Genomic DNA, 17877 nt, shown 5'->3' on the forward strand with positions numbered 1-17877 from the left:
TGTGTGTAACGGAATTCCAAAAAACACCGAGACGGGTCCCATGGCGTCGAATTGGTGCGCTGGCATCAGAAAGCGTTAGGATAGAGTGAGATGGGTCCCATGGTGTCCAGTTGATACATGTCAGAAAGCGGTAAAACGGAGTTGGACAGGTCTTAAGGCGTCGACTTAATGGGCCGGTGCAGCAGAAAGTGGTAAAATGAGGTGGGACGGGTCCAATGGTGTCGAATTGGCGCGCTAGCGTCACAAAGTGGTAGGATAGGATGATGCAGTTCCCATGGCGTCGCATTGGTGCAGCGGCGACAGAAAGCAGTAAAATGGAGTGAGACGGGTCCAGTGGCGTCGAATTGGAGCGCTGGTGCCAGAAAGTGGCAAGATGGGGTCGTGTGGGTCCCATGGCGTCGAACTGGTGCAGCCTCGACAGAAAACAGTAAAATGGAGTGAGGCGAATCCCATGACGTCGAGTTAGTGCGATGGCGTCAGAAATTGGAATCAGCGAAAAAAAAATCAGCGTAAAAACGTAGCGAGTGCAATGTTCTGCCCTAATGGTACGCCTCCGTATGTCGTCCACTTCTCTTGTCGTCGCCTTTGTAATATTTGCCAGATCCTTTTTTAAAGGATTTGATACATGCATGCATGGACAGCTACTTAAATAGTATAAGTAGTTTGCATGATTTGACTTAGGCCGCTTATCTCTATCCGTATGATGATGTTCACATCATTCCACTTTACCACATTAAAGTTACAGGATAAAGTGTCTGACGTCAATCAATCCGCTTGAGGCCCTCGCCACCACATTCACTTCAATTTTGAATCTTCTGAGGTTTACGAACTCCTGTCTATCCAATAGAATTACTTGCGGTGGCTAGCCGATGTGTCAGTCAGTTTTAACCTCCCAGACATGTCTGGTACCAATTTATCGACACCGGACGGATGAAAGGCTTGGTGAGCACTAGGGCGGATTCGAACCTCCGATCGATCGTGCAGGAAGCGGAACCTCTAACTGCTACACTACACCCGCCCACTTTTACTACATTATTCTATGTTAATTACCGGGAAGGAAGAAGAGTGGAACTCGTCGTCTAATACTTCAGAAAGAAATTTTCTCCAGATTGTAGCCACATCGAAGGATATAGATGCAAAATGTATCCTAAAAAAACAAAAAATTCAAATTTTGAATATTTCATTAATTTAGTACTAACACCTTCAGCAAGAAGACTACAAAGAGATATTGACGAATTTTTCCATCAATGCACTTTAGGAAAAAAAACGAAACAAGAAGAGTATTGGTAGGAAAGAAGCAATTTTCATTCTCCATCAAGAAAGGAAAATGGCTCTGTTTTAAATTTTTGTTGATCACTGCAAGGAAGCGAAGAGAGCACGATAAGAAATAAGTGGTCCGGCGTTAGTCAAAGATTCAAGCGGGTATTATGTGGAACTGAGAAAAAAAATCAACTGCAGAAATCCATGGATTCAGTGATTTTGCTGAATTTGCACAGCTCAAGCAGAAAACTCCATTCAGAACAATTTTTTCCCGACTACAATGACCCATAGAGAAAATAGAATAGCTTTTTCTACAAATTTGAACAGAAATTTGAGGAAAAAAAAACTAAAAATTAAAAATGGACGTCCCACAAAATTCTAATATGGGTTGACATATTCAGTGATTGATCACTGAACTGACTTACTTGACTTAATCGGCGGGCTGATGTCATCGCCTGACGCGATTACCCGCATCTTCGCCGAGGTGTGCCGTCCTTGAACACAGCTCTGCCCAACCTTCTCGATCTTCTGCGAGAGCTTGCACAGAATCAATCCATCCGTCGCTATTCCATGTTCTGCGAAACCTTACGTCTCGCCTGAACTGCCTATCCACGCCGAGTGTCCTCAGGTCCTCTTTTACCATCTCAATCCAGAACTTCCGTTTTCGGCCAGGTGGCTTCTTCCAGCTCGAACTCGACGAACTCTTTAGAACTCGTTGGACAAAGCGATCTGCCGGTCTCCTTAATATATGACCAAAGAAGCGAAGACGATTTACTTTAGCCGATTTTGAAGGCGGTGCAAGATGTTGATATCTCCCACGTGTCATCCGCCGGTATACCACATCAATTTCTGCGTAAAATCTTTATTGTGGCATACCCTAGGCCAAAAGTAGCCAAGTAGCCGTCTAAGCAGCTTTCGTTCCGTGCAATCAAGCCTCTCCATAACCCTTGATGGTGCTGCCCAAGTTTCCGATCCGTACATCATGATGGGGCGAATTGCGGATAGGTAGACTCGCAGCTTGACTTCGTTGGTGATGGGGTTCGACCACAGGCATTTTCTTAAGGACTTAAATGCAGAAGTGGCCTGAGCGCATCTTTGCTGAACATCTCTCTCCTGTTCGAGGTCTCGAAGAGATCCACATCTGCTTGCATTTATCAGGGCGTAGGCGTAGTCCGTAGGCTGCAGCCAGCTTCGATACAAGGTTGACAACATGTTGAAGTTTCGTACTGCTTTCCGCGAATATAACAACATCGTCGGCGTACTCGAGGTCAGCCAAGGGGCACCCTGATGGTGCTAAGACAATGTCGGCAGGACACCGGTCGACTGTTCTTCGCATAATGTCGTGGATGGTGAAATTGAACTGGAAGGGTCTTGCCACTGCCCCCTGTCTTACTCCACTTACCACTTTAAACGGTGTTGTACATCCGACTGCTGTTCGAACTGCAGCAGTTGTTCGTTGATTCATGTCATCAAGCAAGCAAAAGAACTTTCCTGGTACTCCATCGGCGCGAAGTGTGTTGAGAAGACAGCCTCGGTGAGGAGAGTCGAACGCAGCTTCAAAGTCCAGAAACGCTAGTTGCATTGGCTTCAAATACCGCTGCCAGATTTTGATCACTCTCCTGACGATGAACACCTGGTCAATCGTAGATCGGCCACCTACGAGAGCCAGCTTGCTTGTCGCGCGTTGTTTCTTCGCGATGTTTAATGGGTCGGTTCAGGATAATGCGCTCCAGTACCTTGTACATAACACGCAGCAAAGAGATTCCTCGATAATTCCTTGGGTCCGTGACGGATAACTTCTTGTGGAGGGGAATTATGATAGCGTGCCTCCACGAATCAGGTATTCTTTCGTTTATCCATATTGAACGGATTGTCATCTCACGAATCCCAGATGAAGGAAGATATTTTAGCATTTCTGCGCTAATCCCGTCGTCTCCACCAGATTTTCCATTCTTCATTTTCTGAGTAAAGACCAGGACCTCCGAGTCGGTCGGTGGCTCCTCGTTAACCGCATATGTCGGTCTATGAACGTGTTCGAGTTCAGGAGCTGACGATGCTAGCCGGTTCAGCAAGGTCTTGAAGTGTTCCTTCCAAATTGGAAGGGTTGCTTCACCGACAGCTACCCCATTAGCAGTGTTGAGGACATGGGAACATCTTTTCATTTTGCCGCTATACTGTTTTAGTAGAGCGTAGGCTTTCCGCGGGTTCCTGTCCTCCCACGCCTTCTCAAACTCCATCGCTCTTGACGTCCACTCGTTATCGCGGTCTTGTTGCAGTTGACGACGCAGCTTCTTTCTAAGACGCTTTTCCTGGTTGAAGTCACCAGCGCTGCGCGCGTCAAATACAGAATTGTATGTGGATTTTGTTTCCGCAGATGCAAAAGCAAACTTCTTCCGCGGCAATAGAACCGGGAGCGTTTCCCCTGCAGCGTCCTGGATGCACTTTGTGAAGGAATCCGCATCGCTAAGCTTCTTTCTGGTCCATACTCCAACATGAATAGACACACGTTGGCGGAATTTTCTTCTGCATTCATCGTCTTTCAGACCTGCCATGTCGATTTTCGGTTGAAGAGGAACTCCTCGGTTTCTCTTGTGGAACCGTATCTTGAAGCTGAGAAGAACTGGACGGTGGTCAGAGTCGAACGCGACGTCCCAAATAGCTCTACATTTTCGGATATCTGACTGAGAAATGTTCCTCGCCAGAACGTAGTCGAGCTGAAGTTTAAGAGTCCTCATCTTCCGCTTGCGCTGCTCTTCAGGCGTTAAAAGGGTTGACCCCTGCCACGTGAGCTGATGGCGTCGAGGATTCCTCTTAAACGTGGAAGCGATGATGAGGCCCGTCTGTTCGCACAAGTCGACCAGACGGTCACCGTTGTCCGACGTGCGCTCCGCTGCATAGTACCATTTTCCTAGCAGATCGGATTGCTGTTCGAGTCCCATCTTCGCATTTGCGTCGATTCCGACAATGACCACCTGCTGGCTTGGTATTTTAGACATCAACGCATTGAGTTCATCATAGAAGGCGTCCTTACTGTTGTCTTCAGCAGTTTCCGTAGGTGCGTGAGCACTTACGATCCAGAGTTTACGTCCTCTGCGATCCCGCAGTGGACGTAGAAAGGCGCATCTAGACGACGTTGAGCCAAATTTCTCCACCAGGTTCTTGTAATCGTTCCTCACAGCTATCGCGCAGCCACCCACTTTCTTCTCATCAGCATCGCCGCAGTATATGGTGTAATTTTCGATGCTGATGACGGGCCGATCCCTCATGCGTGTTTCCTGCAGTGCAGCAAAAGGCACACAGAGATATCACAGAAGTTTGAATAGAGCGGCTTGTTGAAGTTCACTCGATAGTGTTCGGCCGCGTATACGAGTCTGATTGCTACCTGCACGTGGCGGCCCTGCTTTAACTAAACGCAATCAGGCGTTTGAGTGTACGCATTGGGAACGTACGAGCTATATAACCTGCACTGTTATAAGGCGAAAGCTTCCCATACATTGCAAAAAGGTGCTGTCGTCCAGCACACCGCCAAAACCTATAACCTGAAAGGTCAACTGCCTGAAGGGAGTATGGAATCTTTGGCAACAACCATTCGTTTCGTCACGCTGAACTAAATCAAAATCACTGAACAAAATTCATAAACGCTAGAAATCAAGGCGTTGCAAGAAAATTTGACGAATGAATCCACTGGAAGCTATTTTCAGTGAAAAATTTGGGAGACACATCAAAATGTATAATTATGATTGCTGTGGAAAAAAAAGATCCATGGTGAAATCAATACATCTCGTCTTTCCTACATTCAAATCTCAGTGGCCAGACGAGTTTTCCTCCCGGTGTTTTTGCACTTAAGACTATTATTGAACGATGAAGGAGGTAGCAAGTGAGCGATACACACACGCACACACACATACACGAACAGGGATTATTCCCAACACTGCACCAATGTAAGCCACGCCCACTCTAATTGCTCCGCGCTTTTTTTGCGACGAGTTTCCGGACACCAATAAACTGACAAAGTATCACTGAATGAATAAGGAAAATGACACGGGTCCCTGAAAAAAAGGATTGGTTTAGCAAAATTGGTGGTCTCTAAGAGCTTTTTTTCATGGGATGAAGATGAGGAATAATGCATTAAGGACGCTCTTTAGAGGCGCAATAAATGTGTCCAATTTTTGCTGGAATAATAATCAATGGACGGAGCGAATGGATGGCGTTCCTTTCTGACGGGAAAATTTGCGGTTGTTGTTCGTCGCTAAGCAAATCTCATATATCAAGTATAAAACAAAATCTGAAGAACATGGTTTCCTAGCAGCGTAAAAATACGGGGAAAAGCCCGAGAAATAAAAATGTGGCAAACATTCATTAAAATTACCACTACGTAGGAATTTTTGACCTAAATCATCCTGTTCTCCATTATAGATGACGAAGCAATAACAGTCTGAGATTTCTTGGCAGGACCATCTTGCTGCAAGACTTTGATTGGTACTAGGAGGAGATGATTTCCCAGGCTAGTGTCTCACTTGAACCAAGTTCATAGTTGGACCAGTAACTACTTTTTTAGCAATTATTTTTTCAAAAAGAAAAAAGCGTTCAAACAGGAAACAATTCCGTCAACTTAGTAACGAGAAGTGGTCAGTTTAATTGAAGTTATCGCAATAAATTCAACGTTTGGAAAATTTGAGGAATTTTTCGTTGTTAGAGTCGGTCAGAAGCGTATTAGAGGCGAAGTCGGTTAGAGGTCCGTTGTAGCCACACGGTCAAGCGTTCGAGATCGCCCTAGTGTAGACCAAGCCTTTCATCCCTCCGGGGTCAATTGGTACCAGACTTGTCTGAGAGGATAGAAACGCTGATTTGACTCATCGGCTAGCCCCCGCAAGTCATTTTATAGTCCAGTTACACGTTCGTGAACCTCAAACGATTCTGAATTGAAGTGAACGAGGTAGCGCGGATCCCAATCGGATTGATACGCCAGTGACTTTGACTTTTAGCCAAGTTTGCATATCCCAAGTTTGAACACACTTTCGAGTAGTTCAAGTTGAGATATACTGTACTTGTGCGCACTTCAAGTTTGCAATACGTGTTCCAAAACCTCAACGATTACGAATTCCAGTAAAACGCGTTTTGGCCTATACAATTTTGCGTGTACAACAAGTGAATGGGAGTGTAGGAGTTGTTTTTAATCGAAGATGTTTTTAATCCTTTTGTTCAAATTGTATATGTTGAAGTGCAAAAGTTCGACTTTCCTTGAATTTTGGCGGATAGAGATTGCAACTTGTCGATAGTCGATAATTTGAGCAACACAAGCAATTATCACAAATGATCTGACTTTCCAGGCTCTGACGAAGGCGAGGACGCCGAAATTTTAGCCGTAATAAAGTTTTTTTTAAAACAATCTTAGCTGTTGCTTAAATTGGACTATCGACAAGTTGTATATGTTGAGAAAAATCTTATTAATAATACTGTCCCTAGCCTTAGTTAGCTGTCAAGTCCAGCATGGGAGTATTTCGCAAATGTAGAGAAGACCATACCACACAGGACAATCCTATGTATGGATCAAATCCGTGTTTTTTTTTATGATCACAGACAGATCTGACCTGATCAAGTTATCGACGCCGAAAGGAAAAATGGCTTGGTTGGCTTGCTGCTGGCGGTTCCGAACCTTTGACTACACAATCGCATCGAACCTCTTACTAACTGCATTGCACCCACCCTCTATGACTACCAACGATCGAGGTAATCTCCAAGTCATACGGTAGACCTGGAAAACCTCTGAGCGTCAACGGATTACCGGGATAACAAGCCAGAGACACATTTCATACTAACGAGCATATAGAGAGAGCAACGTTTGCAGAGGTTTTGCAGAAGATAATTTAGTGTACTGCAATGGATTACGGTAATCCTAAAGAGTGCATTCGAATGGGACTCTATCCATTGTTCTTGACCGGAAAATAAACGTGCACGCAGCCGATTTTTAAGCGATTTTCCAAAATAGCAAAGGTGCAATTGCAATTGTTGTGCATTTCTGGACAAAGACAATTTAGGAACAAAAAATCCAAAGAAAATTCGCAGTTAATTAAGCCGAATAAAACAATAAATAAGATGATTATTGATTAGGGAATGGAAATAGTTTTGGATTGAATGAGTTTTCGTTTTTTCCCCGTTCCCCCTGTTTTTTTCCTGCATGCACTTAGAGTGCAAATTTTTGTAGTGAAAGTTGCTCATCAGTGCAACAATAGGCGGGAAAAAAGTGATGCAAAACGAAAGCGAGCAAAATTTGACCCACCACGTGACAACTAGCCCAAAAATCATCACGGAGATGTCAGTTTGTTCGTTTATTCGACCAACTCTTCGAACTCTGCGCATTTGTTCACCGGAATCGGCTTTGTTTATTTGTCGACATCCTTAATTATGGCACCACAACGCTTCTCGCAGGAGAACTCGCCGAAATGTCAATTTTTAATGGTCATCCGGACCGATTACTACGAAAATAAACCACAAATCCCTGGATGTAGGAAATGTGGAATGTTTTTTTTCTGGAAAAACCAGACGAATAGTACATTGTGAACTCGTGCTCCGTGTCGCAAACTATAAATAAAGCATAATATAAACAAAAACAACATGTAAACGATAAATTATTCGTAGCACGTGCTGAAAAGCGAACAACGGCTAACGCTCATCGGTTATTCGACAAACCTTCACAAAAACATTTTCACGGAAAAGAAAGTGCTCCGCTCGGTTAAAAAAAAGGGATCCAAGCGTTTTAAGATGGGAAATTTGTGCGAAAAAATGGGAAATGTCCAGTATCTGAAGAACGGATACGGATGGCGCGAGTACCAAGCGGGTATTAATGGCGAGCGAGCGAATTAACGAATGAATAGAGCTCATATATTAGGAGTTTTCGTACAAAAAACTTTTTTGACCTTTATTAAAGTACTTTTTCCTACTTTTTTCACTACAACTTCGTATTTTTTACTGCTACTTGTTCTTTCTTTTACTTTGTTAAAAAGATTAAATTTTCGATTAAATGAAACTGATAAGGAAACAGAAAATCCATTGAAATTTTCGCACTTCTTCTACATATTTCATAGAATTTGTTTTTTTTTCCAAATATAACAACAAATTTTTGTAAATTTATTATAAAATTGTATTGTATTGCATTTAATGTTAATGTTATTTAATGTTAATGTTTTATTTAATCTAATATTTTAATTTATTTAATGAAAGTAGAAAATTCAGAATTCAATCAATAGATGAACATAAACGAAAAACATTTGCGCTCTATGTATTTGAATTAATCGGTAATCGACAACAGCCGCTACAGCATCAAGGAACCCTGATGCAGGAAAAAAATGCAATAGATCTAAGGAAGCGATATTTTATCCAATTAACCTTCATAAAAGCGACAGAGAAAAAATACAAAAAAAAAGTACCGATAGCAAAAAGAGAAATGTTTTGCGGCACAAACGTTGATTTGAACACAATAAAGAGGTGGATAGGAGAAAGGAGGGAAGATTTTAAGGCGAAAAATTTCTCGGTCCGTTCCTTCACTTCGTCCACCGCCTACACCGCCTAACCGTACATTGTAATCGTTATAGTTCAAGTAAATAAAAATTATGAACGTATGTAGTGAAAATGGAGAGATGTGAAGAAGAAAAGAGGAGAAAAGAAATCAGGAACACTAGCTTCACGATAAAGGGTTGAGTACGTGAGGTAAACAAAGAAAACGTCGCCGTCGCCGCCGCCGTCGAATTGCTGTAAGCTTAGAGTCTCAGCGGAGTTGATGAGGAACTACATCCATCGTCTGACTGAAAACAATCAACGTTCGACGGCAACGCGATAAGACGACGAAACGATCGTGGCGTGCACCCGGGGCAACTCGTCCAAATCTATCACGTATGTACTTCCGGAACAAAACAAAATTAAACTACATCACTAAAAGTTGCTATCAGACGCACGGTTTCTTCAGCTTTTTTTAAAGGTTTTGTTATATTGCTTTAAATCTTCGTGAAGAACAAAAGTCATAGCAAAAATTTCCATAATCACAATCCATAATCACCGTGATAGCAGTGAATTTAGTTTTTAAATTCTCTAAAAACTCAAATTAAATTTTTGCCGAGTTGGTTCCTACTTTCACCGATTTCCATGCAACTAATCGCATCAACGTGTGAATAAAAAGTTCGAAGAGAAGGAAGTGACGCTCTCCTCAGAGTCTGCAAATACAGAAAACGAAAAAAAAATTAACTATCATCCTATATAATAAGGGGCTTATTCTGTTAAGCGTGTCCGTTATTGTATAGGATGATAGTTAATCTTTCCGTATCTGTGTGTGCGTGTAAGTCACGGAATTCCAAAAAGGAAGGAAGATGGGTCCTACGGCGTCGGTTTCGGGCGACGACCGCACAAAGCCATGAAATGGGGTGCGACGGGTCCCATGGCTTCGAATTGCTAAGCTGAGTTAAAAACCTACAGAGTTACGTAGGTAAGACGGGTCCCATGGCGTCGGATTGTTGCGCCGGGTGGCGATAGAAGCGCGCAATAACTCCAAGTGAATTTGTGAAAAAGGATATGAGACGAAATATGTGTTGTGTCCCATCTCTATGTACTCCCCTGTATGTCTATTTCTCTTAATATTTCTTCAATCAGGTTTCTCACAGTCCTTCCTATTAGAAATCGGAAACACGCATTCTTAAATATGTAGTAGCTAATAGTGTAAAGGCATCCCCCCCCACGAATCTCAGGTGGTACGAATTTCAGGTGGAGTATTCGTAGACGGGATCGTAGATTTTGGGGAGGGGGTGATTCCGTCCATTTCCCCCTAACTGCCGTAAAAAAAACGGCCCGGAAGATGCGGCTACGAGCGTTCCGGGGCGCTGTTTTCTACAACGAGTTCGATTGGAGCGCCGCAGTCTTTTGCACGCGCCGTATCTTCCGGGCCGTTTTTTTACGACAGTATTAGGAAGAAATGGACGGAATCGCACCCCTTCCCATAATCTACGACCCCGTACAGGCTTAACGCACTTAAAATTGGCACCACCTCAGATTTGTGGGATGATGCCTTTAATCGGTGTCAAATGATAATACTAAAGTTATTTCATGTTAACAAATCATTCTGTGCTCCTCATCGGTTGCGGTAAACAGGAGGAAAACCCATACTACACATAATTTTTTTTTATAAATTGTGACGTTATTAAAGGAAAATTTGTGTAAAATCAAGTTTGAATACTCTCCGAATGTTTTACTGTTGCATTTCGCCACTCCGAACTCGAACGTCAATGTTTAAATAATTTTTGAAAGAAAAAAACTAAGAAAGTGTCTTCAAGAAATACATTTTACCTTCAGAGAAAATTCCACTATAATCAATTTTTTAATGATCTATGAAGGCGAGCGATGGGAATAGCGCGGAAAGTCTAAACGTCCGACTTTAGCCGGAAGTTCAGTCTGGTCTATCTATATCTAACTAATTATCCACCCTATTCAGTTACCTGACGTTAATAGAACGTTGATAACTACAATTTTAGTGTAATTACAATGTAATTTTAGAAAATACAAAAAACCTAATAGAAAAAAATTTTCTGGGCGTGTCGTAAGGTTTGATTTGAACGCGACAAAACGGTGGATAACAAAAAATTTAAAAATTTTTTGAAAAAAAACTTCTGATTTAATTACAAATTATTATAATTATAGAACACAGTAATCGAGTTCTATGATACGTTTAATGGTTAAAATTTATTTAACCGACCAAAAAATACACATTACAGCAACTAAGCGCCTATTAAACGCCTAAAGAACTTCGTTGGTGGTTCATTGATGTTCGGTGAAAAACTCGTACACGTACACGCATGCGCACACACGTCAACTCGTCCTCCACAAATGAACGAACGACCGTTGTGTTTTATGGTGTTAAGTGGAGAATCCCACCGCCTACGACTCCACATAATTACATCCGATGTAAAATCCATTCCTGATTAGTACGGAGTCTGGAGTGTTTGCTACGGGAACACAAGTCTGAATTTCGGCCGCTGTTCGTTGAAACTCAATAGAATCGGTAGATGGAAAAAACAAAAAACATCTTATAGTACGAATTTTCCAATTTTTCAATTTCTTAATTTTTTCCTGAATTTTCTTTACAATTTGTTAGGAAATCATTTTTCATTTTTTCATCGCTATTGTTTTGTTGTTTCACTTTTGTTGCTTTCCAAAATGAGAGTTTCTGGTTTAGAATTAGAATTTTATGTTTTAATTTTCAAAAAATGGATTGGATTTTTTCCTAGATAATTAGATTTTTTTGTAATCTTTGAAACTTGAAATGTTCCCTAATGTGAACTCAATTAACAACGAGAGAAAAAGACTGAAATTAATGAGAATGAATGGCGTCCGGATAATTTTCACGAAGCTCACGAAACGTAATTCTCTCACAATGTAATTTATGTGTGAAGATTGGTAGGAAGGCCCAGGTACTTAAGTGCAATAAACCATCCCATTTCGTTGTTTCATCATGGATTCATTATTGCATCGAACAACACCGCCAAAAACGTCATTCGTGAAGGATTAATGCTGTTTTCAAGAGGATAAGGTTTTTTCGAAAGTCATAAAAAATCTCGGTGATTTCAATGGATAATGAGTTCGTGGAATAAAATTGACCTTAATCCCATCATCATATATTCCGCACAAGCACAAACAGCGACCAACAAGGAACATAAAGGATAAAGGATAAAGGATTTCAAGCATTAATCAATCCGCTTAGGACACGACATCGCTTTCGACTTTAATTCAGAATCGTTTGAGGTTAACGAACGCGTAACTAGCCTATACAGTGACTTGCGGGGAAAGGGAGGGAGGGAGGAGGGAGAGGCGGCGAGGGGGGAGAGGGGCGATGTGTGAAGTCAGTGTTTTTATCCTCCCAGGCAAGTCTGGTACCAATTTATCGACTCCGGAAAGATGAAAGGCCAGGTGAGCACTAGAGCGGATTCGATCCTCTGATTGATCGAGCAGAGAGTGGAACCTCTTCCCAACTGCGCTACACCGTGCTGAATCTATGAGAATTGCTAGCAATAGTGAAGCTCTACCTCCTCTTATCGTGTTCCACAACCAGTCTGAACGCGCGCCTAAAGCCCAACTTCAGACTTTTTGTGCAGTTCATTCCGATCCCCTTCAATGATCAATAAAAATTGAAGATGGTGGCATTTTCTCTGGAGCTAAACTTGTATTTTCCAGTAACGTTTTCTCGGATTTTTGGTAATTCAAACGTTAATGAGAGAGTTAGTGGTAACTAAATGCAACAGTACCACATTTGGAGAGTATTCAAACTTGATTTCACACACACATGCTCTTTTGATACCGCCACAATTCGAAGAAATTATTCGAACGATGGGTTTTCCTCCTGCTTTACCGCAACCGTTAGCACAGAATTATGTGGTAACATGAAATGACTCGAATATCATCATCTGATCCTGATTGAGGCTAACAAGGTTCTACGCAAGATCACTTGGAGACAGCATACCACGAATCTGGGGTGGTAGGGATTTCAGGTGGAGTATCCGTATACGGGTCGTAGATTATGGAGACCGGTGTGGTTCCGCTGATCTCTCCCTGAATCACTGCAAGCAGTCGGCCCCTGAATGCTGTTTTGTACGATGCCTTCTATTGCAGTGGGCCACCCTTGCACGCGTAGCGTCCCTCTCCGCCTATCGGGGCAGTACGAATTGATTTTCCACGAATCGCAGGGCGGAGGCGGCGCAAGAGGTGGAGCGTTGCAACAGATGGCGTCGTACAAAACAGCATTCTGGAGGCGGCTGTTTGCAGTGATGCAGGGAGAGACGAGCGGAACTACCCCCGTCTCCATAATCTACGGCCCCGTATACGGATACTCCACCTGAAATCCGCACCACTTCAGATTCGTGGTATTCTGCCTTTACACTGTTAGCTACTGTTTAAGAAGTTGTTTGCATGCGTGTTTCTACTTTCTGAAGAAGAAGGCATGTTAACAGCCTGAGGGAAACGCCCAAAGAAAGAGACACGCAGAGAAACCATGGAGGTACATAGAACGTAAACGCGTTCAGAGGTTGTGGCTATGAAACCATTCACAACGCCTCATTTACTCTTTTTGCGACAACACAGGAGCTTACTGCGCAACTGCACCACGGGACACCAATTCCACGCCGTTCGACCTGTTTCACCTTCGCATTTTACGATTCTGGCGCACCAACTCGACAGCGTGGGACCTCTCTCTCTAACCATTTTATACCTATCTTCGACGGCGCACCACTCTGAGGCTGTGGGACCTATCTCTCTCCATTCTGGAATTTCGACACACACGCACACATACACACACAAAGACGTGACAGAATAAGCCCGTTATTATATAGCATGATCATTCTTAAAAAAAAAAAAGTTAATAAAAAATTTTTGACACACATGACTTCCGAGAATAGGAATAGTAATGCTTCTGGAAATGACATCATTACGTAAAGTTGCTGATTATGAATTGGCAGAAGAGTGTATGGCATAAACAATGAATAGGAACCCATCAATCTACAGTAATTCAAATTTAGAGTCAAAAGTTCATGGAAGACCTCAGTACTTATGTTTGCCTCAGCGACCGCGACGCGTTTTCGCGCCCGAAGTAGAGCAGATGAGAGGGAGTGGGTTCCGCAGAGAGAGAGAGAGAAAGAGACAGAAAAGAGATCAAAATATAAATTTTCGCATTACGTGCACTTCATATGGTTTAACGATAATATAATTTATTTCATACAATTTTATTTATTCCACAATATATTTATGCATTTTTACATATTTCACAATATTTCCTTTGCATAACTATAATCCGCTGATCATTCGGGCTTATTTGCCTTTCCCCAATCAGCGTAACGGATCTTTTAACTGGATACATAGATAAACAAATAAATAAATGAATAAATGAATAAATAATTAGAATCAATGCAGCTACTTATTCCCAGTGGTTAAAAAAAAAAACGAAAATGTGCAGTCATGGGTTTCTAAATCCACTATTCATGCCGATAAAACATATGGAATCATAAACTCAGTTCCTGGAGAATCCAATTTCTGGAAAATGTCACTACCTAGAGGGAAATCGAAAAGAAATCCCTATGGATCCTGTCGTAACATAAATTAGCCAGAAAACATGTTCGGATGAAATTTTTATGTTGATGGATTTGTAGAATAAGCCATTGAGGAGGAGAATAATTGGGCAGAATTACGTCATTTGTTGGGGTTTGAGTAGGGGGGGGGGGGACATTTTCCGGATTCCCATTGTACGTCGGAATATTTTAAGTGGTACTTAAACCACGGCCAAATCCACATTGTTCTTAGCCGTTCTATGGCGAGGAATAAGAGATAATTCGAAATATGCGGACACTGTCTCGTCTTCCAGTGGATGATTTTTGTGGTAAAAAAATCAACAACTCTTACCAACCGGTTAAATTCCTTGGAAAAAAAAATTGTTACCTTCACCGGGCACTTTGGAATTTGGGCGAGTTTTTATGAGCTGAAATTCCCATTCGTTTACTATGACGAACTCTGCTAAGAGGGCGTTCATGAGCGAAGGTTCACGAAAACGAGTTAAGGACGAGTTTTCGCTCATCAGTCATTCACATACATAGGTGAAAGATCAACGCGTATCGCGTCAGCGAAGTGTTGTAGCAAAAGTCAGAAGCGGTGAAAGCTGCAGCCGAAGCAATTGCTCTCCGACTGCTCTGATGAAACGCGCCATTCATGACATGCCGTACGGCGCGATACGAGCTCTCGCCTGCGATGTTTACCGAGATGAATTACATCCGCAAACAAACGATTTCTATAGGGACTATAGCTATAGTTTGAGGTGTGAATAAACAAATAAACAAAAACAATCAAACAACCACCATTGTAATAAGAAATAGCAGAAGTGAGAAAGTGATCTGGAAAGATTCCCCTGCTACTTCGGATCCGTAGGTCACTACGAATCAATCTGACTTCACGAGATCAGCCCCAAAAAAACCAACAAGGGATTCAAGGCGTTTAACATAGCGTCCATAGCGGCAATGTGGGGCTGGATGAGTGAATGAATGAATAAATAAATAAATAAATAAATAAATGAGGCACAAACTGTGTGAGTGGTGGGATTGGGAAATGAATAAATGAGTTAGTGCACGAATGAGCGAACGAATGAATAGGCGAAGGAGCGAATGAATAAATGGGTGAATGAACGAATGAATGGGGAACAAATTGTGTTAGTAGGGGAATTGGAATGAATTAATGAATAAATTAGATAGTGCATAAATGAGTGAATGAATGAATGAATGAATGAATGAATGAATGAATGAATGAATGAGTGAATTAATTAATTAATTAATTAATGAACAAGAGGAACGAATTGAGAGGGAAGTGAAGTAAAAGAAATCAGTAAATAGGAAAATCGCGACATTCCTGAAATCATAGCCAGATAATGAAAGGATAAATGTGATGACTGGTTCCAACGAGTGAATAGAAGAAAAAACGAACAAATGAATGAAGGGATGAATGAATGAAGGAATGAATAAACAAGTGAGCACTGAGTGAACGTGAGAATGAAAAAAACTATGGATAGTTTATGCAAGAAAAGAAAAAGAACAGTGAAAAACCGGCAAAGATGCGTTTGAACAATTAGGTACTTGATGTTCAAAGTCGTAAGAAGAAATGAAGGAAGGATGAAATAAAAACATCGAACATTAATTTGAAACTATTTTCTACAAAAAGGCAAGAAAAAATCTTCGAGACAAATGTGTTTGTCAACAAAATAGCGACTAGATGAAGAGTGTAAAAGAAGAAAGAATAGAAAAGGTATAAATAAACTAAACCTAAAGTTAAGAAATACAGATTTCATGAGATTTCTAGGAATTTCAAGAACGGAATTTTAAGATGTTGATATAGTTATGTAATCCAGGAATCCATGAGAAGAAAATGAAAAGGGAAGAAGGAAAGAACGACGAAGAAATGTCAGGTGAAAAAATTCAGGGATTGGAGCGGCCCAATAAGGTATGTAAGGTTAGAAAATAAGCAAAGTATATAAATCGATGAGAATACATACATACACAGGCGTCACCGCATGTGGGATCAGCAAATATTGAGTAGGTCAAAAATAATCCTTTACAATTACATCATAGAAATTGTCTCTTTTTTAATTCTATCTTTTATTTCTTTATAATACAAACAAAGTTTTTTTTTTGCCAGAAAACATAGAAGTTGTTAGGTTTCTCGAGCAGAGAAAACACCATTCTTCAACGTTTTTATCCCGTTATCACATCCTTGTTCCAATTTCAAAAACAAAATAGCCGTTACTTTTTTTATTTATAAAAGATCTGCCTTTAGTCAGCTTGCCAAAAAAGTCAAAAATATGAAATAATCCTAGCCATTTTTCTTCGGAATCTTTCTGGATCTTTTCACGAAAATGATGGAAATCATAACAAGGGATATTTAAGAAGTGAGCTGAGGTATTACGGATAACTTTTTAAAAAAGGTAGAAAAGAAATAAATAAGAGAAACACGTCTACTTTTGTGATCTACGCTAAAACTTTTCAGTCGAACGAGAATTTTTCTCCAAATGGTCGTCAGCATCTTTGCAGCAATATTTTTCCCAGGAGGATCAGCGTGTAAGCTTTAGACACGTCCTCCGTTGTCCGTTAAGGCATAGGCCTCAGCGGACACATCGCTCAGGCGGAATTCATTTTGTTTTCGTGGAACAGAGTCTTTTTGTCGTTGTGACTGGGAAAAGATTTATGAAGACACGTGTAAAGTTAGCTTTGGCCGGTTTTTTTTTTGTTCTCTTCCAGAGTTTCGGGGAATAATTGTGAAAGGATTAGGTTATTCGAAGAAAAGGATGATCACCCTTAGCACAGTAATACGGTAAAATCTAAAACATAGAACGATGAAAGAGAAATCAGTTGAGAGAAAGCAAAAAATTACTTGCCTAATTATTCAAAATTCCTACTTCTCGTTTTCATACTAAATAATATGATAGTAATATATAATAGGAAAATAATAATAATAATAATAATAAAAAATAAAATAAATAAAACTTAGGCAAATTTTGTATCTATGTTTGTTTCTAAAAATAAATTAATTAAAATAAATACCATATTGTAATAATAAGTACACTTCACTTTACAATAAATAATAAATACACTTGCTACCGTACTTTCAGAAAATTCCAGGAAAACTTGTGACCAACATGTGTGTTCTGTAGGAATTTGAATGCAATACGTGCGTCAGCAAATAACCACACACTAACATAGATCAGTAAAGAATGGCTGAGAAAAGCAACAGCTCCGTTTGCCTCCTCCCACAAAAAAAAGAAAAACGAAAAGATCTGAACGAAGCGATGGTTATTTATTAGCATCGCCAATCAATCAATAAAATCGGCATAGACGAATTTATGTACTGAGGATCCTGTTTTTAGGGTGATGATAGGGGATTTGTGCGGAAACTCAGTGAATTTTCCATGAAAAGGGTAATTTTTGTGCCTAAAAAGGAGCGGAGTGTAGTTTTTGTGGTTCAAACCATCTACGCCTTGCTATCACTAACAACAAGTATTCAATAGGATAAAACTATAATAAGGAAGTTAAGGTGAAACGCTATATAGGCTTGATG

General features: G+C 41.0%; 3 protein-coding genes across 3 annotated transcripts; all 3 read right to left on the reverse strand.

The window, feature by feature from the left end:
• Positions 1-1708: 1708 nt before the first annotated feature.
• RB195_008531 (uncharacterized protein) lies at positions 1709-2086 on the reverse strand (the record flags this gene model as incomplete). Its single annotated transcript, XM_064195082.1, has 1 exon — positions 1709-2086. The coding sequence occupies one exon, from the start codon at positions 2084-2086 to the stop codon at positions 1709-1711; it is 378 nt and encodes a 125-aa protein (XP_064046227.1).
• A 240-nt stretch (positions 2087-2326) lies between these two features.
• Positions 2327-2842, reverse strand: RB195_008532 (uncharacterized protein; the record flags this gene model as incomplete). The annotated part of the gene is made up of 1 exon (XM_064195083.1): positions 2327-2842. The coding sequence occupies one exon, from the start codon at positions 2840-2842 to the stop codon at positions 2327-2329; it is 516 nt and encodes a 171-aa protein (XP_064046228.1).
• Positions 2843-2897: 55 nt separating this feature from the next.
• Positions 2898-4526, reverse strand: RB195_008533 (uncharacterized protein; the record flags this gene model as incomplete). Its single annotated transcript, XM_064195084.1, has 1 exon — positions 2898-4526. The coding sequence occupies one exon, from the start codon at positions 4524-4526 to the stop codon at positions 2898-2900; it is 1629 nt and encodes a 542-aa protein (XP_064046229.1).
• Positions 4527-17877: the final 13351 nt, after the last annotated feature.

This window comes from Necator americanus, chromosome III, assembly GCF_031761385.1.
Source record: "Necator americanus strain Aroian chromosome III, whole genome shotgun sequence".
Taxonomy (NCBI): Eukaryota; Metazoa; Nematoda; class Chromadorea; order Rhabditida; family Ancylostomatidae; genus Necator; species Necator americanus.